Genomic DNA, 23,911 nt, shown 5'->3' with positions numbered 1-23,911 from the left:
TCTTAAGAAAGCCAAACAATCCACCTGCCCCCAAACAGAGAAAAACTCATGTTTAGACGACCTTGGCTCATCCAGTTGGTGGATCCCCTTAACAGTCTATCCCCCGCTTTCTTCCCCATACTGGAATTTTCCCGGCTGCTGCTGCAAACGTGATAAGACGCCCATGTCTGAGAATAGGTGCACCACGGTATCGTTTGTTGACTGCCCTGTACACTGACACACATAATAAGATATATATTTTGTTCTGTCAGAATCATATAGTTGGAGGAATAGGAGATGCGGGCCATCTCACAGAAAGTTAAGTGAGTGCTTTCAGAAATACATCCTTCCAAATAAGCAGCTGACGTCTGCCAATACCTGAGTCCTCTAACTTTTTCCTTGACAGTGGCAAGTTGCTATCTTGCAGGAAAACACTGCAAGTTGATGATCTTTTTTCATGATAGCATGCCATGGGGCAGAAAGGGTGTTAGTAATTTTCCTTTCCATAAATTTTCTTTTTCATGGAGTAAAATCTGTTTACCAAGCTTAGGCTACCAGTCACTTACTGCTACATGGCCCATGCTTTTTAAAAAATGCAATATTATATACCGCCAGCTTTGAGCTACCCACCCCGCCCCCAATCTCATTTGCTCCTATCAGCATTTATCTGGGACACTCTGCTCTGTAATTTCATGCAACTGATACCAATATTCTTGTCTCCTCTTGATTTGATAGAGGGTTGGCCTGATTCTGCCGTCAGTTTTTCAGGTGTCCCTGTGGATAACGCAAGGAGTTTCTTTAAGAATCCATTCTGAGCAGTACTGATAGAAGGTAAAGGTTGCAAACCTAATCAATATTATATGAATTTCTGGAGGGGATATGGATATAATTGAAGTATACTATATATTATTAATTGTTATAATATTTGAATTAAATGGAGGTAGTATTTGTCTCCGGGGTGGTGGGAGCACTTTATTATTTACTTTTCTAATTATTGAGTTTTTGTATGTTTTGTATACAAAAACATACAAATCTCAGACTCAAAGCACACAGAACGTTTGCATAACTGGTTTTCCTACAAATATTTTGACCACAGATTCAATTAGTTGTCCCATTTTGAAAAGAATTTCAGAATCTTCTGAATACTTCTCAATGGTGTCAAATTTACAGCATCAAAAAATGGGTTTTCCGACTTAGTTGTTCATTGAAGTAAAGCCCTAAATATTTGAAAGAGCTACACAACTTAGTTGTGCACCCATTGCCCATTTGTATTTCCAGAACCTCCTTCCAAAAACCACAATTTTAACTTTTAGCAGTTGTTACTAAGATAAAGAACTAAAAGAGCCAAAAAGAGCCATTATAGATGAAAGAGTTATACAAAAAGGTGGCCAGAATACATCCTTGTCTGACCCCATGGAAGAGAGTAATGCCTTCTGTCAGGTGGAACTTGTGAATTTTGAACAATATTTTATCAATATTTGTATTAGCGATTTTTCCCTCATAGGCATGATCTTTTAACTGAGTTAAAAGCTGAGGCTAAACCTAAAAATGCTGATACATTTTCTTGGTGGGCCCTTGGATTGCTTTTCAAATTAGATGATGAAGGACTACAGTGATCTGCAGTGTTTGCCCTTTGCCAAAGCCTGCCTTTTTCTTCACCAATGAAGCGGTTAGCCCCCTTCCATATTTTGAATTTACACAGAAGATATGGGGCATAGTGCATAGAAGCTACTCTCAAATGGCTGTGATTATTAGGATCCAGTTCATCACCTTCTCTTACTGGGACCACTATACTAGAGGACCAGCTTGAAGGCAAGGTATGTGTTGTGTCGATATGCGTAAACAAGCCAAGAAAAGACGGGGATCCACCACTCAGGGTTTCTCTTGCATAGCTCAGGAGCTACCTGCACCCAGTGCTTTCCCCTTAGTGAGAGCTCTTATCTCCTTCATAACGTCCTCTCTAGGCACTGGCTTCCACGTGGGTATAATTTGTTCACTAGAGAATTTGGAAAGGGTGGACTAGTTATGAGAGGTGACAAAAAACCTTGCTGAATAAAGCAACTATTCTTCCGGTGAAATGGAAGCTTCCTTCATAATTCTGCCTTATCTTCCCCTACCATCACAACTCTCCAGCATATAGCTTCATTTTTGCATGTTAATGCCTGCCCCAGTCTTTCTACCCGTGCATATAAAAATCACCCCCTTTGAGTAGGTTTTTACAGAATGACCATTGAATCAACAGGACCACATTAGTTCCCTGTTTGTCTGACTAGGCTATTTTCCTTGGCCTTGCATTCTTTATCATACCAACTTACTAGTGACATGTTGTTGCTGTACAGATACATGTGGCTTCAAGATACTTTTGATGTATTTCTAATATGTTTCTAAGATTGCGTCTATGGGCATGGTTGTGGTTGCGATCATGCCCATCTATGGCCGCGATCATGGTCGTGCAGGGGAGATGGGCGCGACTGCAGTCATGCTGGAGGGGAGATGGCCGCAATCTTTGTTGTTCTATGTCACTTTGTTGTTCTTTGTCACTTTGTGTCAAATTTTTGTGATTAAAAAATGGTTACAGAATAGTTAACCTTATTTACATTGAACCTTATGGGGAAATTTGACTTGGGTCACGACCAATTTGGGTCGCAACCAGAGCTGTGGAACGGATTAAGTTCGTATGCCAAGGTACCACTGTATTGCAAATCTATGTTGGCTAGTGGAGTGCATCAAAGAATTTAAGAACACGATCAGTCTGTGATTTATAGAATATAGCAAAGCCTCTGACCATGTGGGCCGCGAGAAGCTCGTGAGCAGAGCCATGAGCAGAGCCGGCTAGAGCCGGGGGTCAGACTAGATGGCCCAGAAGACCCCTTCTGACTCACTCTGTTTCTATGTTTCTAACCTATGGATGGTCCTGAAAGAAACGGGAGTGCCTCAGCACTTCTTTGTCAGGATGTGTAAGCTGCAAGAAGCTGCTGTTAGGACAGAATGTGGAGAGAAAGAATGGTTTTCCATAGTCAGAGGTGTCAGACAAGGTTGTATTTATCTCTCTGTCTATTCAATCTGTACACAGAACATATCATAAAGAAAGCTGGATTAGGGTAGGAGGAATCAGTGAAAATTGGTAGAAGACACATCAAGAATTTAAGATATGCAGATGATACCATCTTACTGGCAGAAGAAAGTGCAACAACTGGACTGCAGCTGAACATTAGGAAAACAAAAATTTGGACTAGAGAATTGCAGATCTTTATTCTGTAATTGCTGAACAATGAAGAAATCAAAATTGTGAAAGATTCTGTTTACCTTGGCTCAGTCATCAATTGAAAAGGAGACTGCAGGCAAGAAATCTGAAGATGGAGACTTGGAAGGGCAACAATGAAGGAACTAGAACAGATAATCAACTGTGAGGATGTTTCACTGGAGACGAGGGCCAAGATCATTTATACTATGTATGGGTGTGAAAGCTGGACAGTGAAGAAAGCTGGCAGGGGAAAAAAGGGTTTGAAATATGGTGCTGGAACACCCTGAACTAGCAGAAAGTCAAACAAGCAGGTCCTAGAACAAATCAAGCCAGAGCTTTCTCTAGAAGTAAAAATGACAAAACTGGGACTGTCACACTTTGTACACATCAGGAAAAGGCAAGAATTACCAGAGAAGACAATTATGCTAGGGAAAGTTGAGGCAGAAGAAGGAAAGGAGGACCAAATAGGAGATGGACAGACTCCATAAAGGAATCTGCAGCCTTGAATTCAGAACAGCTAAGAAAGAGATGCCACGGGCAGGACATTCTGGAGGGCTTTCCCTCACGGGGTCACCAAAAGTCAGAGATAAATCTATAGCACATCACAACAACAAAAAGCCAAAGGAAAAAAAAAAGATCGCCCTCATATGGTTCGGAAATTTACTGTATCTGGTAGATGGGCGGTTGTCTACGGTAGAACCACCAAATACTTGATAACGTTATACAAAATTCCACCTGCAAACAACCAGCCATATAAATTCCTCACAATTTCTCTTGGTCTGATTCTACAGTTTTATCTTCATACTAAGGCATTGTGGGAAATCAAAATAGTGGCCCCACTGAAAGCAGCCACTTAAATTTCCCACAATGCAGCAAAGCAGTTAATATCAAGAGCTTTGTGGGAAACTTACATGGTTGCTTGTCATTACTGTCACCAGATATTCCCAGAGGCCCAGGGAAATACTGGCAACTTTCTTAACAAATGTGGTATCTTTATCGTCTCCTTGACTGGGTAATTGGTAGGAGACTCCAACTATCAAGTGCCATGTATCCTTGACACATGCATTTTCACCCAGAAATTCTCAATGGGGCTACCAGGCTCATCTTCCTGTATTTCTGTGCAGGGATAAGCCTTTCTAAATACAATAAACAAATAACATGCATGCATTTTAACCATTCAACAGAGCTAAAAACAGCAAGCCGATAAAACAGGGCACATAAAACAACTGATATTAAACTCCCCATAATCTGCCACACCCTGGGAGAGGTGGTGAGTCTTACACTAGTGCTGAGAGATAACATTTCCCCATTCTACTTCCGCCAAGGGTAAGCTGCTGGCAGAAAGCTCTCCGCTAAAACACAATGATTTTGCCTTGGTCCCTGCTGGCCCCTGAAGTGCAGTCCAAGAGTTCCTCTGAAATGGCCTCTGGGATAGTGGCTGACCAAGGAAATAATTTTGGGCTTTTGGCGGCAGTTCGGTGAATGCAGTGTGTGACTGCTGTGAAAAAGGTAAATTAGGGAACGAAAATAAGTCATGCAGCCCTTACGCAAATCTATGGTGTGGCCACTCTTGGAATGCTGGGTACGGGTCTGGTTAAAGGGATACTGCAGTGTTGGGAAAGAGAAGCTAAAGTAACCAAGGAGCCGCTCCCTTGCATGGCAAGGTGATGGCAGAGGGACTGCCTGGATTGGAGAAAAGGCAGGAAGAGATGCTGCAGGGGTACACAAGTTTGCATGGTGTGGAGGAAGTGCATAGGAAGGCTTGTTTCTCCCTCCCTTGTAACATTAGTCCCATCAAGGTGAGTGGCAAACATTCAGGGCAGGCAGGAGGAGGTGCTTCTGCACACAGCAAAACTACAGCATTTGGCCCCACAAGAGGTAGCGAGGGCCACCTGTCTGGATGACGCTGAAAGCGGATTGGGCAGATGCACGGAGGAGAGCCCTCTCCATGGCTACAGGTCATGACGACGACATAGATTTCCTGTATGCCTTTGTAGGCCAGTTGCTGGGGAGCATGGGCGGCAGGTTGTTGTTGCACTTGTGAGCTAAGCAGCTGGTCGGCCACTGTGTGGACAGAATGCTGGACAACAGAGCTCCTGTCCTGATGCTTCATGCCTCCTGCTAGACCCGCACCACCTTTCCTCAGTTTGAAACACAGTTGGAAGCCGCTGAATTAGAGTGAGTCAGTCTCGAAGCGCTTGCTCAAAGAAGCAGTTCCTCTTACCTTTAAGGACCCCATCGGTTTGCGCACTCCTGATGCAGCGCATGTGGGAACATGAGAGTCTGGACAGAGCACAGCAATTACGGTGAGGGAGGCAGCTGGAAAGGGTTTCCCAGGGGTTACAAAATGGTAATGCACAGCTGTTAGCACTATCCACTTGCAACCTGGCTTCAATTAATATTTCCCCAGCTATGGGTGGGTGCTGTGTATTTGCGTAGACACACACAACACGCCAAGGGAGAGTGGTGGCCCATGTGTAAGCGAAAGCTGGCCTTGATGGGAAGATGGCAGAACAGTGCCAGATGGAAGAAGGCTCAGCATCAGCACTGAGTCGTGGTCAAACAAGGAACGCGTCCCAAGCCATGCAGAGCAACTGGCAGCAATGGCCCTGGGGACAAGTCAGGCAGAAGTGCTAGAAGTGACACTCACACCTTTTCAAAGAACTCAGCGTGGCTTAGATTGTTCTCCTCCTGCTGCTCTCCATCTTCTCCCCACAACAACCACCCAGTGAGGCAGGTGGGGCTGAGAGTCTGGGACTGGCTCAAAGCCACCCAGGGGGCTCCATGGCTGAGCGGGGACCAGAAACCAGACCTCCTGAGTCTCAGTCCTGCACTCTTAACCGCTAGCCACGTTGTACAGAGAAGGCCAGAAATGGGAGCCTGGTCAGTCATACGGGATTCTTGTGTGGTAGGACGTGGGCTTTAGGCAGGGTGCTAATGCTTGTGTGGAAGTTGCGTACTGTACCCTGACCAGGTTCTCCACTTCAGGCCTTCCTTGTTCAAGGTGCTGCAGGTAGCAGCGTGCATGAGAAGTGTGATGGAGTCCCACTATCCCACCTCACATGTGGCAGAATCACAAGAACGAGAGTATGCAAACATGGCTCACATCAGCTGGGGATGCTGGTCAGATCTACCAGCCAAGTTCAAGCTGTGGCCAATTTTCTGCCTGTGCGTGTGTCTGAAGGGAACTGATATATTGCAGGCGGGAGGGGATTCCAAATGTTGCCCAGGAAAGAAGAGCAAATTCAGGTCTTCATACCGGTTGCAAGAACCAGCCGCAGAACGCTCCAAGGGCACACGGCAGCGTTGCGGGGGCTCATCGCAAATTGCTCCTGAGTGCCAGCTTGCTCAGTGCTGTTACCAGATTTTAAATAAACCAGTACTGTAAAAAACCCGCTACCTTGCAATCTAACTCTTTCCAAGACTAGAATGTTATCAAAACATCTGTGGGGAGCCAGAGTCTCTCTGAGAGACCAGAACCCCAGACCCCCTTCTACAGACATTCGAAAACAAAAAGCGGTTTCAGCCTCATGGTGGAGGCATGACCTGTGAGATGCTAGCACCATGCCAGACGCGCCTGTGGTCCTTTTACTGATTGTCCGAAGAAGGCTTCTCTTCTCCCAAGGAAACCAGCTCCATAATGTTTTCCACCTCAAAGCAGCATTTTAAAAACACAAATTCATATTTAAAATGTTTCCATGCTCAAAGGTTTTCCTGTGCTCCTAATCCATCTGCAACATACTCAGAAAAAACTGTAACAATTTGTTCCACCAGAAAGCACACCCTTGCAAAGTTAACACATTAAACTGCATTACCAGCATTTCTGACGGCAACATGAATAAACATAGACTTCCTTGGAAGTGAAACTAGCACTGCGAGTAAAATTGCTTCTGCCCCCTATGAAAGTACGAGAATGAAAAAGCTATTGTTAAATAAAACAGGCATTTGATAGCAAGTTGTGCAGAGAGTTAGATCAATGGAGAGTGAGAGAGAGAAAAATGGCCAATTTAATGGATTTGTGTGTGTTTTTTAAAAAATGCTGTCAAGGAACGTGACAAAACAATCACTCTCAATTACAGTATCACAAAAGAAGCAGACAGCCATGTGATAACGAAAGACAGCACATGTCGATGGGAGATGACAGAATACCGTTGTGAGCTGGAGGAAAAGATACCTCAGCAGATGTTCTTTATATTATCAAGGGTTTGGCTAACTTGGGCTGGGAGACACCCAGTGAAGCTCTTGGCATCTGTTGCCTGATAACAAAACAGCAGGACGGCTAGTGTGCAGCGTAAATTAGCTTCCAATTTCAGTTTTACTGGATTGGTCAACACCCACATCAACCGCTTTCCCATAGCTGGCTACAGAAGGTGAGGGCAATGCACTCCAGACTAAGGGCATGATCCTACGGGTTATGCCTTGATGTCTATAAGACTCCAAAATTGGAAACTCACCATCATCTCAAATGGAGCAGAGGAACGGTGGGGACTGTCTTTGTCTCCCTGTCCTTGCACCTGCATTTTTGCCAGATGGGCATTTTTGCCTGTCTACAACAGTGTTTCAGGGGAGAAGGAAGGTTGAAAGGCCTTGGGATAGCTAATAGTTTGGATCTGCCAATCTATGCACTATCATCTTCAGATGTTGTCTAGTCGCCACCAAGTCGCTCCCTCAAGGTCTTGCCCTTTCTTGGCTTATCATAATCCCCTCACATCCTTTCATGGCACACTCACTTTTACTGTCTTTTATACTGTACGTTTATTACTCTCTTTATCACTTCCCAAATTCAGAGCTAAGTATGCATCCTTATGCAGCTAAAATTATTCTGTTCACGTGCACGGGGACAGCTTCAGCAGACTTGGTGAAATGTCAAGGTTTTCAAAAGTAGTAAAAGCTTCACGAAATAAAATCAAGAGGTTTGTGTGTGTATGTTGAGAGGAGGGGAATTCTAAACAGTCTAATGAGGACAGAATATATTCATTGAGTACAGTGTCTAGATTGAATAATGGTATAAAAAACCCCAGAAAACTGGCAGGAGGGGGAATGGAAAAAAACTCTGCACCAAATTGACAAGGTCCATTTCTCAATCTTTCATTTTCTAGGTTTTTTGGCTATAATTCAGAGATGAGTTGCAATACTTCTGCGAGAAGTGGAACAGAAAACAGAAATGCCTGTTGTGATGTGCTTTTTGACTTTTGGAAAATTCAAAATGGCTGCCATCTTTTTTTTTTTTTAATCCGCCCTTCATGGGGGCCACCATTATAATGGACTGCAGTCGGATAACTCAGATTCGTCACCCCTCCAGCAGCTCATTACTCAAGAGAAGGGTGCTGTTCATACGTAATGACACCCACTGGTTAACAAGCCAAGAGCTGTTGGGACTGGTCAGGAGCGCTGCTCGCAGTGCCCAACCACTTCCCGTTTGCATCAACGATGGACAAATGGCCTCTTGCAGGTTGCTGAGCATGAGGTCGAACTTGGCCTCCTACATAACCAAGCGGCCAAACAGCCTAGCAGTTACACTGGCAACGGGCTCACCACCGAATCCCCAAACAGCCCATCCACCTGTGTTCAGATGTCATGGTCAGCGAAAGAGCTGATTGTGGGTGGCTGAGCAGAAATCAAAGTGGTGGGCATACAGGAAGCAGCGAGTTAGTTCTCTTCATCTCATGCAGGACAACCCATGGGCTGTTTAAACCATGGACTGCCATTTGGTACAATCCAGGACATGGGTGCCAAATACCTTTGCAAGGAAAGAGCAATGATAGAGGTAGGCTTGTTAAAAATATAAAGTTGAAGGATGCCCACCCAGTCCTTATGCTTTGGTTGAAAACAGACGCAAAGGTTTAAAAGATGTTCTAGGCATTTTTGGTAGTGGTGGGGAGGTGTAAGCCTGTGGATAGCAAATCAGAGATTAACAATGTGAGCACTGTTGTCAGGTGAGCATCTAACAGGTGCTCTACCTGGTTTACTGTGACAATTAGATGGGCATGATGCTTGGTAATCAGGTCAATCAGAGTGGATGCCCTGGAAGCTGGAAGGTAGGTTCTCCCTGCTCTTGAGCTGATACATGCCCAAATGAAGAGAATCAACTGGGATCAGGAGAGAACAGATGCTATTTTTAGGTTTATGCAGAGTTCAAGGGGCTGTAAGAAGGAGCAATGGATTGGACCATGTCTTTCTTAGAGGGGGCTGCTAACTGCCAATCACTGGGGTAGCAGAAAATCTGGACCCCTTGGAGATGCAAGTAGGTGCACCCTACTGCCATGTACTTAATAAACACCGTTGAAGTGGTGAGGAGTTGGAAGGGCAGGATGGAAAACTGGAAGCCTTCTGTCCCAACCTGAAACTGTAGAAAATGTTGATAGTTGTGTCGTGTAGTGAAATGAAAATCTATAGATGCAAACCAGTCCCCTTTCTAAAGGAAAGGCAAAATGTTTTGAAGGGGAACCATTCCTCGGGGTGATGAAGTTGATGTCTCTTTGGTCTAGAACTGGTCAAAGCCCCCCATCTTGCTTCGGTACTGTGAGGTACCTGGAGTAGAAAATCTGTTGATGCTCTGATGGTAACACAGGTTCTCTAGCTTCCTCTGAGAAGGGAATGGCTACCTCCACTGGTAACACTGGAGAGTCCGAACAGTATCGAGGGGTGGAAGGGTGTTGAATTCTATTCTGTATCCTCTCTCCACAATGAAGAAAACATATCTGATGTTATGGCTTCCTATGTGGGGAGAAATGTGGAGAGACTTCTATTGAACCTAACTGAACCAGTCAACACTGCTGCTTCTCACCGTATAGTTTAGTTGTTTGTGCCTGCCAGTAGCCTCCCTCGGTCTGGGTTGGGTTGTTGCCTGCTGCCTGACGAGGATGGTGGCACCACCCTCTTGGCAAGTTGGAGGAGTAGGGCTCGCCAAGCCACTTACACAAGCTCGCCAATGGCTGGTTCGGCCCCATCTTCTTTGCTGTTGCCCTTGCCTTCTGTACTGAGTCCATCAGCTCACTGGTCTTGGAGTTAAAGGTCCTTTCTTGTCAAAGGTCATGTCCTTGATCCAGGAGTGGGCTTCTTGTGAAAGACAGCCCAAGTGCAGCTAGGCATGCCTCCCTATCTTAAGCCTTAATCGGCTTTTAATGTGTTTTTACCCTAGTATACTTTGTTAGTATACTTTGCATTGTAGGCTGCCTAGGAAGGCCTTGGCAATTATAGGTGGCCTATCAATATATGTAAATAAATAAATAAGTATCACCACATTTCTGATACGGGCCTTCGAGCTGCTGTCAACAAGATGCCGGGCTGCATTAATTTGTTGGCAGGAGAGGTTGATTGGCTCTGTCTGGAAGACCCTTGCCAGCTCTCTATAATCCTCTGGGATGTGGTCACAGAGGGGTCCCGTCTTATCTCAGTGGAAAAGTGAGCCATGGTGTCCCCATAGTTGGACACACAGAGGTACAGGGTGAAGAAGGAGTAGATAAACCTCACCATAATGTTGCGTCTGCATTCCTTTTTGTTTACTGCTGGTGAGAGCTCCTACTGGGAGCTTCCTTGTACCAATTCACTAATAATTTAATTTGGCTTAGGATGCTGGGAAAACAAATATTCTTCCCCTGCCTTCAGTACAATCTCTTGGTGGCAGTGTAGAAGGTGTTTTCCAGTTTTGTTGCACTGAGTGGAGGAGGGTCAGGAGGAACAGATTCGAGACCGGGGATGCATCCGTGCTAAAAATAGCATCAAATGCCAGATCTGCCACTTTCTCTATGTCTTGTTGGGCCTCCAGATTGAGGGATGTTGCCATTTGCAGTACTTCTTCTGAGAATCTCCCCATATACTCCAAAGGTGAACCAGGCTCTCGGGAGGTGATGACTAAATTGGGTGAGGAGGGGAGTAAAATGGCATTTTACTGGGTTTATTGCTGCTGTTCCCTTGGACTAACTTGAGCGCAACTGTTGTGGACTCCTTGTTGGTATTTTATTGTTGTTATTTTATTTGAGTATTTTCGATTTGTTGTTGTATCGTGTGTTTTGGCTGTGCTTTTCAATCTTGTGAACCACCCAAAGAACTGTCTTTGTTAATGGGCAGTACAGAAATCAATCTATCAATCAAGTAGATGTGACAGTGAAATAGGGATGGCTCTATGCACAGGTGAAGTTGGCGTAGACTGTTGCTGGGCAAAGCAAGGAGAGGCCAGTGGGACGATGGGAACCCAGAAGGGGGTTGAGAAGTGTGTGAAGCGGTGAGTCGTGACTCCCCTCCTCCAAGACCAAGGTTGCGCAAACTGGACAGAGTGTCCGTGCTGGCAATTCTGCTTCCGAAGCTCTCGGTGCCGAGACCTCTTTTGGAGCCGGTGGTGAGTGGTGTGCCTGGGGCCTTTTCTTATGCTTTGCCTTTGCTAACTCTGCCATCTGCTTGGCCTTTTTGACCACTTTCCTGGCTTTGTGGGCTTTGATGGAATGCTCTGGCATTGAGGGAGCCTCTCCTGCAGTGGAAGGTGTCCATGAGGCAGGGCTGGAGGGGGAGACGGGTGCTCTGGATCCAGAGGCCTGGGGGTGTCCACAGCTTGGAGGGCACCGTTCCAAGGTTCGGCTTGCAGGTGGCCTGCTCCATTTTTTCGGTCCTGTTCAGAGAAGGCCTGGCAGCGTGGGCAAGACTCCGCCAGGTGTGCTTCATCAAGGTAGGAGAAGCAAATGGAATGCCCATTTGTCGGGAGGAGCTTACTCCCACAAGGAATGCATTTCCAAAAGGGCACCTTGAGTGCAGTCGGGAGCAAAGAAGAAGACAAAGGAGCAGGAAGAAAGAGAGAATGACAAAAGGAGGGTTTTTAAAAAATGTGATTCTATAAGGAGGTGGGAAAGGAGGTTGAGAAGAGTGAGCCGCCCCGAGGCTTCGGCGAATGGGGCGGCATAAAAATGTTTTAATAAATAAATAATAATAAATAAGAGTGAGAAACACGGAAAACCTAAATGTGAAGGCAAGTTAAAAGCAAAGAAAATAAGAAAAAATGGAGTGATGCAAGTTTGCAGAGGAGGACGTTTCCGTGCCAGCCACAATGGTGGTCAGACAGTAACTGAGGAAGCGGGCGTGAACCCCCCACAGATACAGTAGGAAGAGGAGCATGAGGGGTTCTGGCCAGAATGAGCATAGCCAGGATAGCTTCCCAACCAATCCTCCCATAAGAGTGCAGGGCTCATACACAGATGCCCAGAGACCACAAAGAAGAACAAACAGCTTTCGAATCTTCTGAACTTTTAGTTTCTATTCTTCTGCCTAAGGTACTTGAGTGCAAAGAACCAGGATAGACAGATTGCTGGTGTTCGGTGTTTTATGAGATGGTGGAAATGGGTCTAGTAAAGCAGTGGAATTAGTGAAGTCGGAAAGGCAGATAAGGATCCCAATGATTAAAAAAACCCAGATTGTTCAAAATCTAAATTTATTTTTAATGTAAATTTTTGTTTGCACACTAGTCTAGATATAACCATGTTAGGCAGATCTTATATGGGAATATTTTAATAACATTTCCTCTACAGGTAAAATGTTATTAAAGCTTGCAAAATATATACTGTGAGACCAAGAGCTGTAAAGCCTGCTTGAAGGAAGCAATTTGTAAATAATACACTACTCAGTTGTAAATCAACATGATTTAGTGGTCAGATCTGCACTGTTGATCAGGAAATATATGAAAAAGTTTCTGTGGCTAACATGATTTAAATCAGTAATTTAAATCAACCCCTTTCCTTGCAGAAGAAAATCAATCCATCGTGTCACTCAGCCATTTCCCCATGAATTAAGGGGCTTATTTCATAAATTTAGAGTTGAATCATTGTTTTATCCAAGCCCTTCTACAAGAAGATTTTAAAATTACCATTATGGTGTTAACCTCTCCTCACCCCACCTCATTATTTCTAACCTGTGCTCTATCCTGTTCTTTTGCTTCTCTGCCTCCTCTATTTCGGTTTGAATGTCTCATCTCTCTTCTTTTGGTTTGCCTGCAGATTGTGTGTGTGCGCATGGGGGGGGGTATGTGTGAGGGGCTTGCCTATGTAAAGCAATTCCGGTTGGTGCTTTGACTTCACAAGAAAAGAGCTTGCCAGTGAGGGAAGCTCAGGGCTGAAAGACATTGCGGGTGAAGAAATAAAAAGATAAAAATAAGAACTCTGTTTCTCTTTGCTGCTGTCAGCAGAAAGGGCTGGAGTTGAATGAAGGCAGCAGCACCAGACATGAAGGGAGAGAAGAATGTGGGAGTGGGGGAAAAGTTGGCTCCATTTAAAGAAACGCTGCAACGGGATTGTCAGTTAGCATGCTGAAAACCTACCCAGAAATATTTAGCTCCCTTGATGTTTCAGGCCAAGAAACCTTGTGTGGTAAAGCAAATCATCTAACAGTTGCTCACTGATAGGACGGGTATCAGTTTTACGGTAACCTGCTGCCAATAACAACAACAGTCGTTTGGGATGCAGACTTAATAATATTTAGACTGAATATTTAGACTTGCACTGAAAGCAATGCAAATTACATTAGTCAAGACTAATCTAAGCCCTATTGCATAAAAGGATCTATGCGCTGGATCAGACCCCAGGCCTCCCGTTCACACACTTCCCAAACAAAACTCACGGGACACTGGCAAACAGAAGATGGCCCAAGATATTTGCTGCCTGAGGCAAAGGACAAGAAAGTGCCCCCCTCCCATTCCATGTACAAACCCCCAACCGTACAGCACCGTCCGCTGCAACTCAAGGCTACAAGCCAGGATGCAGCGGCCCCCATGGCTCGCAGCATTCTCCTCTAGCACTTTACGGCCATCTCCCAGCATCCCCACCCGAGGAGACTACCTAACTCTGCCTAATGGAGCCCTGGAGACACACTTGTCTCTGATAACAAAGGGCGTTATGACAGGCAGCCACTGACCTCCATGAATTGACCGGCTCATTTTTAAATTGGTAGCCCACACTTGGGGCAGCGCATTTCAGAGTTTAATGATGCATCATGTGCATATTAAATCTGCCTGAACTCTCCCACCAGTCAGCCTCATGGGAGGACCCCACTGTGTACTAGAGTTCTACGAGGGAGGGAGGGAGGGAGGGAGGGAGGGAGGGAGGGAGGGTTGTATGGGAACAGCTCTGCCAATCTGGCTGCCCCCACCATGCATAATTTGATAGCTCCACCCCATCCTCCTTACTCCCCCTTTCTTCCGAACTGAACAGCCCCTTGGTTACTTTGCCCATCCTCTTCGGCTCTATCAGTGACCAAAAACTCCGCAGTGTTTCCAATTGTGGTCACATCATCGATTTGTGAAAGGGCATTATGTGACTGGCAGTTTTATTTTCAGTCTCTTTCCTAATTATGCCCCAAATGCCCACTGTATCCTCATGGCAAGGAGGTAGCTTAAGCTGAAAATTGCCACCTGGTCAAGAGTCACCCAGTAAACCTGACAGCTGAGAAATGACTTGAGCTCAGGACTTCACCTGTAGACTCTTGGGCAAGAGACCCACCATGCTGTCCCCTTCATGGTGAGAGAGCCACTGTATGGATCATGGGCTTGCTAACTCACCCTGCTCCTCAACCCATGACAGGACCCACACTCTCTGCTCTGGTGTGGGGGCAGCATCACTACGCTGCACATCGCAAGAGAAGAATGAATACAGGAGCCCTGTGTCTTGCTCACTGCCCCACACAAATAGATCAGGGAGCCCCACAGGCAGGACTGGCCCCTCACGTACTTCAGGCCAGAGACACTTGCCTGACCCAGCCAGCTTCTGGGGCCAGCATGAGCTATATCCAACAGCAAAGCTATTCCACCACACTGGCTCTCACGTAACACCACGTAAGAGGACGTGTGGAACTGGTCAGAGAAGTGCTGCTTTACATGGGAGGTTTGCACTGTTTTACACCGAAGGCCTCCCATGGGAAAAGGACCCCATCAAGATGGACAAACAATGTACAGCTGTAGAAGTGGATGGCTCTCCCACGCGCCTTATGTGGGATAAATTCCTGCTCTGGGGACCGAGGCATCTGTGCATTTCAAGACATATGCTAATAGACCCCACCTCTGCAGCATGGGACCTCACATGTGACCCTCACAGACGGACGTCCCAAGGCTTGTTACTGGCCAAATGGTTTGTTCTGTGACACTGCATTCTGGTTTTAGACTCCGAGCAGAGCAGAGCAGAGGAAGCTGCCCTAGCTGGTCTAGGGACAATCCTGTACAAACAAGCAAACTCTCAGAGAGAGGGAGTGAACAGGGAGAGCCAGCACGAGTTTGGCAGCACAGCTGCAGTGCAAGAGGCAAAGGGGACTTGGCCAGTGACCTTCAGGGAAGACCAGAGAACGCACAGGTTGCTTGCAACACAGCCAGCAAGGTCGACGCAGAAAGGAAGTAGAGGCTATGGACCAAGACGACTCCCCAGTGGCGGTGACCCGCAGGGTCTGGGCAATGTTTGTGTTCTTGCCTGAGGTCAGCATGGCGTACACAGGCAACAATTGCAAGCTCATAGCCTTGCTGGAAGGAAATGTGAGAGCACTGGAGTGTCCACCCTCGAGGGAGTAGAAGAAAATGAGTCTTTAGACAGAATGGTCCAACGGCAACAGCCAAAGGTAGTAAGGGAACTGGAAGAAGAGAATCTCAAGGCAAGGGAAAATGAGGAGGAAACTCCTTGGGAAGGGTGACAGGTGCAGAAGAACTAGACAACGAGCTGCTCCAGTGGAAGCAGTGGAACTATGGATCTGCTTTCAGGTTCTCAAGGATGATACTAGAGGGAAAACTGTAGTAGAAGAACTACAAGTCATTTCGTGCAACACTGAGCAAGGGGCTGAAAGTCAGTAGAGCAGTGTCAATGGCATCAAGGTCTACAAGAGCAAGAAAAGAATTAGTTGAGGGAGAGTTCCTGCCACCGCAGAATGGCATCACATGTATGTCATGAACCCCTGTGAACTCAGCAGGTATGGTGTCTCCCTAGAGGGCAGATCAGTGCTGTAACTGAAGGATTGCCAAGGCAGGAGAAGGGTTGCACCTTAGAAGGACTGGACAGAATGTGGTTGGACATATACAGCATGGAGTATATCAGGAAAGCTTTCAACTGAAGGGAAGGGAGAAATACACCTGGGCGTAACAGCAGACGAAGGCTTATGCACCGCATCACAGAGAGAGAGAGCAGCTCTTACAGCATCCAATAATAGTCTTCCAAAACATGTAGGTACATGTAGGAAGACAGTTACAGTATAAAGCATGCAGCCTTCAATGTCTATATACTAATGCCCAGAGTATGGGGAACAAACAGCATGTCAAACTCTTAATGTAGGAGAGCAATTACCACCTGAGAGGCACAACTGAAACTTGGTGGGATGACTCTCAGGACTGGAATTCAACAACTGAAGGATATAACATGTGCAAGAAGAGCAAAAGGAACAGGGAGGGAGGCAGGGTTGCACTTTATGTTAAAGATTTATCTCTCTGCACAAAAATGCAGCAGGATGCGCTTAGCAGTCCCATCGAGAGCAGATAATTTTTTAAAAAGAAAATTCAAAAGGCACTATTACAAAGAATTCCAACAAAGAAAATAAGTAGAAGGCAACAGAAGAAGCTGATGTGGCTTCACAAAATGCTCAGAGATGCTCTGGAAACAAAAAGGACATAAGTGGAAGGAAGGCCGAGTGACAAAGGACGCATACAGGCAGGTTGTATGGAATTGCAGGGAAGGCATCAGGAAAGTTAAAGCTGAGAACGCACTGAGGTTGGTGAGGGATGCTAAAGCATCTGGAGAGCCCTCTGAAGGGTGTGGTTTAGCCTGGAGTCCTGCACTGAGCAGAGGGCTGAACCCGATGGCCTTCTTGGGCCCTTCCATTTGTATGATTCTGTCCACGTTGTAGTTACACCAATGGAGAGCTTTCCTACATGAGGCTGTTATCTACCTCCAAGCACTACACAAAAACATTTCTTTTCCTGTTTTGCTGCGAGATAACCTCCACATGGCACTCTGCAAATGCATTTTTCCTACACTTTTTTAACATTCTATTTTCTCTGTTTTAAGAAAAGCTCACCAAAATGTTCTGCTTAAAAACAGAAGTGAAACTGGAAGGTCACAAGTTCATCTAAAAAACCTTGAACACCACGAGCGGAGAATGATGACTGCAAGGTAGATGCCTCCTCTTCCTGCAACCCTGGCGTGGGACCCACTACTGTCTACACAAGAATGGGGAACCCGAGATGTTCCTGATGTTGCCAGATTACAATTTCCATCATAACTGGCTATGCTAATGAGATCTGGGGGCTCAACAATGAGATTGGAAAGGCCCTCCCCCTTCCTGGTTCTGCAGCAAGATGTGAGCATGCATTTGAGCACTGGGCCAGCTTTCATGGATGTTTCATGCCAGACTAGAGGAATGTGGCTGCTGTTTGGGACTGGATGCAGCTCCCTTCCTCTACCTTTCCGTTGCTCCTGGATAGTCTTTTACAAGATATGAAAAATGCCAGTTTGAAATGCTATCCCAGTGCCCCAGACTGAATTCTAGCACACTCCAAAAACCAATGAGAAGCCAGTGGCAGACAAACTTCAGCTTCTGGGCTTCTCAGGGTCTTTAAGAGGGCCTGAGCACAGGAATAGGATGCATGAAGGAGGAAGCTTCTTTCTCTAAAATTAAACTGACAGGAAAGAGATTGGAAGATTGCCCTGAACATTTCAAAACTTCTGAGTGAGCATTACAAGAGTTAAAGAAACTAGACTGTAGATGGAAGAAAGCTAAATACTGGATGCACTGAACTTAACATATTTCTATGACATTCTTTGCTGAAACAGTGTGCTCAGTCTTGATCCCAGAATCTCCAAAAGGATATATTAGAAAGGATAGGGGAAAGTTCAGCAAAAATGTTTGTAAGTGCAAAGAGACTTCATATAAGGCAACTGTGAAGGTATTGAGATTGCTTGGCTTAAGGAGAAGATAAATGGAAATTGGGGTCTTATGAAAATCCCTTGCCACCTGCACATGCATCTCAAGAATAAAGAGGTACCACCAAAACTCAAAAACTAATTAGAATAAATAACACTGATATAAAATAGCATTTATTGCACACCCAATGGACTGCACCATGAAAAAACACCTGGCATTCTCAATACGCTTTTTGTTTGTGCACCGATCGATATGCCAGTGATGGTAGAAGAAAGATGGAATGAGAGATACTTGACACCCTGAAAACACAGATGGAACGGATGTAGCAAAATCTGCACATTCCTACTAGCAGATGCTCCCAGGTTCTGGTGGAGCAGCTTTTCAAGCTGGGACAAGGGCTGGAAAGAAGAGTTCCAGAATTCACAGAAGGAAACTGACACTGCATGTATCTAAATGGGAAGGATGTAGGGAAGAGCACTCATGCCTCAACCCTCCCCTGGTATTACATGCACATAAACTTTCCACCAGAAATTACCATTTTAAGGATAATTTTAAGTATAATTGAGGAAGCTTTTGTTGAACACTTAAAGGACCCCTTCTCCATCTATCAGGCTGTTTGCTAACTACAATTTAAGTCTCCAGGTCCTGTTCAACTCTGCTATCTTCCATCACCATAGAAGAACAAAAGTAAAGAGTGAGGCCTTCCCATCCATCACCCCTTGTCTTTGAATTGTCCAACCTGGATGTGGTAAAGGATGTGCAAAAGTACAGTTGGTGAGTTAGTATCTGGAGAAGCAGCTAACTGCCTCATAAAGCAGGGTATTAAAACATCTCCTTGTGGTACCATGGGATTTTATTGCATTTCATTTCAAAATAAAGTTCAAAATAGAAGCAACAAAAAAAGAAGAGAGGGTGCAATGGTACAATTCAGGTCACTAACAGAGCAATCCTATGGCCCCCAGGTAGCATCTCAGTGTCCATAGGACTCTTCAGATTTCCAGATCCAAGGTCAGAGGCAGTGCTCTGACCTCAGAATGGGGCATCCCTGCTCAGATCACTCTCAGGCTGTAAGAGCAAACATGGTTAGAAAGCAGTTTGGAGGCAGGGCACAGAGTTGTCCAGGTTCTCCAGGAATGGGCTGCCTGGCTGACTTCCAGGGCAGGGAGAGCAGGGGCACAGAGTTTGCTTCTGTGCTCGGCTCACAGGATGCCAATAATCATCTGGTTTTAGGGGTTTATGGGCATCTGAATCACTGCTTGTGATTCTCAGTGTATCTTCTTGTTGGACATCTACAGAGTAACACAGCCAAAAGAGAAGCAGCCTCTATGAAGATGGCCGATGGAGTCAGCATTGCTAAAAGCTCCAGGCCCCAGGTGTGCCACATCCAAAATAAACATATGCATTTCCTTCATAAATAGGTGCCCTTTGGTGGAAGGTTGTTACGATACTGAGAAAGTCCCTGACATTCTTCGGCGTTCTCAAAAGGAGCAACCTTTTTTAAGCCAACTGGCTACTGCCTGATCTTTTCAGACAATTTATCATTATCTGATTAGTTCTGTTTTAATTCATTATTATATTAGGGCTTGGATCCAGATTTGCACTGGATCACCTGTGCTGGCAGAAGTAGACTTCCTCACCTACTTCACACAGCACTCCATCCACCCCCAAGAAAACACTACACACAGAAGCAGAGAGACCACGCTGTGAGCTCCGTCCCCGTTTGACGGGCATCCTTGGAATTAGACCTTCCACAAGCAGAGCCCCTTCCCCCTGTGAGTTACATGGCGGGCTACCTTTAATCACTTTGACATTCGTGGCAAAATGTACAAAACTGTTTAAAATGCCACTATTTGCTAGATGAGTGAAACTATGAGAGATGAGATGCAGGTGTCCACACATGCTTTTTTTAGTAGCGGGAAGGGAAGAAAGAGGGTGGCTTTTGCAGCTGGACTGAGATGGTATTGCACTGGGAGGTTTAGCCTGCAATCATATGCACCTGGACCAAAGAGTAAATTTCTCTGAATTCAGTAGAACCTACCTACCTGCCTCCAAGCTGACATGCAGAAGATTGCACTGTGAAGCAATGCATTAACATACCCATTTTCTTGCCTGCATTTATACTCATAAATTAATGCTGTACTAGAATTGAGATTAAAATATTGTACAGGTTTTAGAAAAAGACTTGAAATAAAATAAAAATCCCATACCAATCCCATTCAAGACGGGTGATTCACTGTTAACATCCAATACTCCAGGCAAATCAGGTTCCCCTTCACATACATTGAAATCCATGTCTGGCTTTTGGGAGCCATTCCCAAAGTGTCTAGAATCCTTCTCATAACTGGCATCTCCATTCTGCAGGCCATTGTGTGGCTTTTTCAATGGCATAATTTGTAAACCACTGGGGGTAGTCCGGTAAGATACGGTTTTAGCAGCTCGATCTCCCGAAGAAGCAGCTGGTTTTGCCGTGTAGCCCTTTTTTGGCTTTTGAAATGCAGGGGTTATGCGCTTCCTCTTATGGGACAATCCTCTGCTCTTCCCAGGATCAGGTGTTCTGTGTGGCATCTTGTCAAGAGAAAGCCCTCGGCCCTCTCGTAAAAACTTTGCTGTGCTGGCTTGCTTCCCATGCTTTGCGCGCTTCTCTCTCGTGACGTGCAGCCCATTGAATTCATCGATAAATTCCTCACAGTGCAATAAATGGTGTTCCGGTTCCCATGTGTCTTCATTGCTCCCATAACCTTTCCACCGTATAAGATATTCCCATTTACCTTTTTTGTTCTTCCTTTTATCTACAATCCTTTCAACCTAAGTGGAAAAAATGGAAAAACTAAATGGGTAAAGGAAATATAATTCAGCTGCAAACATAAACACATTTTGCTAGGAGAAAACCCTTTGAACTTGGTAGGGCTTACTTCTGAGTAGCTTGTCTAGGATTGTACTATCAGTGATCAAAACACATTGTTGATCAGGAGAGCGATCATCTAATTAAAGAAATCTCAACCAGTTTTCCATTTTAGTTGATTACTCAATCAAGTCCACATTAATTAACAGATTGATTAAACATGCATTAATTTGCACAGGAGAAACCCCTCTCCCCATGGATTGGATCCTGACAGATGGGGACTTCACTTAGTCAACATGATAACCCACATTTAAGAACTGACCACAGACTGAGTGTGGGTTGTTGCTGAACAAGGGGCAGTTTTACAAATTAAGGTTATAACACTATCTGAACCCAGTTTCATTCGTTAACCTTGGATTGTTAATTATGAACAATCCATTAAGAGAACCCATGGGTAGGTGTTGGATTGTGAACCGTGGGTCATTTGTTGTGACTTGTTATCTCACACTCAGACATGTGAGATAACAAGTTACACTGAATTCAATGATAACCCACACTCAACCTTTAAGCATGGGTTAGAGTGTTGTCTGAACCCAGTCTATGTCTGGATCCAACCTAATGCTTGAAAAGGAAAAGTTGGTTTTCCTTATTTGTAGATAATGTACACATGTACTGCAGTGGATAAAATCTTAGAAATCACAGACCCTGTCCTATCTAAAAGAGAGAGTGCTTCTTCTAGCCCCCCATAAAAGGTGGGATTCATTGCATCTCAACAGCAGTAACTTGGATTTTCTAGCATTTTTGCCAATGAAAATTAGGCTCATTTGCATGAACCTCTTCAGCTTGCATCAGAAAATATTTTGTCACCTACAGTAAGGGTGGTTAACTTATGACAGTCAGACATTTTGGCCTACAAGTTCCCTCATTTACTTCAACTGTTGGAGCAACTTCAGCTTTGTTGTCATTATTTGATTCCATTTCACTCTGAGAAATACATGCATTTTGGTGACGTATGTGCATGCTAACCATTGGCCATGTTCTCTAGGGCTATTAGTTTTGGGGGGACAATTTGAGGCACTAGAATGACTGGGAGAATGGTAAAAAAAACACATGCAAATCAGGAGTTAGGTGTCAAAGTGGTCCAAGGCCTTTTACTATCTGGGTCAGAAAAAGTAACTGTGGAACCCTCAGTTGCTCACCGTGATGCATTTGTGCAGCACTTTAAAGAGAAAAGTTGCTCAGGTTTGTCACAAGATTGACTACATAATTAATGTAGGTCCTGTTAACAGAGGTGTTCAGAGGCTGTCTAGTTCAGGATTGTTGGATGAGTTCCAGTTATTGAGGCCTGATGATGTGGACAAGGTGCAAGGTCAGTTCGGCCTGTGTGCTCGACCCTTGCTCATTGCGGCTCTTCGCCACGGAAGGGATTCACACCTGGGTCCAGGTGGCTACATGTGCCTCCTTGAAAGAGGGAGTGGTGCCAGCCTCTTTAAAAGATTAAGCCTCTCCTAAAAAAGAAAAACTGAAATTGGACCCAGAGGATGTGAATAATTACAGGCCTGTAGCCACTATCCCCTTCCTGGGCAAGGTGTTTATTTATATTTTTTTTTACGATTTATATCCTGCCTTTTTCCTACAGAGGGCTCAAGGCAGCTTACACCATTCTCCTCCTCCATCTTATCCCCACAACAACAACCCTGTGAGGTAGGTTGGGTTGAGAGTGTGTGACAGGCCCAGAGTCACCCAGTTGGCTCCATGGCTGAACGGGGACTAGAACCCAGATCGCCTGAGTCCCAGTCCCAGGCTCTTACCCACTAGGTCGTGGCTAGGCAGCTCCAGGCATGCTTGGATGAAATGGATAATCTAGACCCTGTTCAGTCAGGCTTCAGGCCTGGTTTTGGGATGGAAGCTGCCTTGGTCACCCTGTGGGAAGACCTTTGCTGGGAGAGATGGGCAAGTATGACCCTGTTGATGATTCTCTTGGACCCCTCAGCAGCTTCTGATACCATCAACCTTGGTATCCTTCTGGATAGGCTGGCTGGATTGGGAGAGGAGGCACTGCATGGCAGTCGTTCTACTCCCATCTGACTGCCCTTTTCCAGCAGGTGGTGCTTGGGGATAGCGGTTATGCCATGGAGTACCTCAGGGCCCCATTTTATCCCCCAGGCTCTTTAACATCTACATGAAACTCCTGGGGGAGGTCATCCAGAGGTGTGTGCTGAGGGTCCATCAATATGCAGGTGACATTCAGCTCTACCTCTCTTTTTATCAAATGCAGGTGAGGTGTCGGCCAATCTGATTCAGTGTCTGGGCTTGGTGATGGACAGGATGAGAGCCAATAAACTGAGACTCAAGCCAGACAAGACGAAAGTACAGTGGGGGGGGGGGGGGCATCTGTCCAGCTGGGTGATATTCAATCTGTCCTGAACAGGGCTGCAACTCCCCCTATAGGGTGGGTTTGTAGTCTGGGGGTGCTTCTCAATTCAGAACTGTTGCTTGAGTCACAAGTGGACTCAGTAGTACAGCACACCTTTTATTGGCTTGTGATGATATATCAACGATACCCTATCCGGACAGATAGAGCTTAGTTACAGGTAACCACTCGTTTGAACTACTAGAATGCACTCTGCGTGGGGTTGCTTTTGAAACTGGTTCAGAAACTTCAACTGGTTCAAAACAGGACAATGCCGCTGTTGAGAGGAGCTGGCCTATGAGATCACGTCACTCCAGGCCTCTTTCAGCTGAATGGGCCGTCACAGATGAAACTCGTAAGCATGAAAAAAGAAGCCGGATGGATTAGATGAAAGGTAAATGTCGGTCATCATGAAGCTTCCCACAGTGGTCAACCAGATGCCCAAGGAGGGCCCAGAAGAGCACCAGCCCATGGTGGCACCTGGCAAGGGGTGATCAGCAGGATACTGTCTCTATATAGTGTGTGTAAACTGGCGCAAAGCACGCTTTGTTACAGAAGGGTTAAC

At 45.4% G+C, this 23,911-nt stretch overlaps 1 protein-coding gene across 1 annotated transcript in view; it reads right to left on the bottom strand.

Annotated features, from left to right (window-relative positions):
• CDYL2 (chromodomain Y like 2) overlaps positions 1–23,911 on the bottom strand; it is a 74,255-nt gene that overhangs the window by 22,444 nt on the left and 27,900 nt on the right. The window contains exon 2 of the mRNA XM_044434111.1: positions 20,299–20,896. Within this exon, the coding sequence (XP_044290046.1) occupies positions 20,299–20,896 (598 nt within the window). The remainder of the gene's footprint in view (positions 1–20,298; positions 20,897–23,911) is intronic.

This window comes from Varanus komodoensis, unplaced genomic scaffold (genome assembly GCF_004798865.1).
Source record: "Varanus komodoensis strain SLA01 unplaced genomic scaffold, ASM479886v1 scaffold27, whole genome shotgun sequence".
Lineage (NCBI taxonomy): Eukaryota > Metazoa > Chordata > Lepidosauria > Squamata > Varanidae > Varanus > Varanus komodoensis.
The sequence above is the reverse complement of the archived record's forward strand: the minus strand, read 5'-3'. Positions and strand labels throughout refer to the sequence as shown.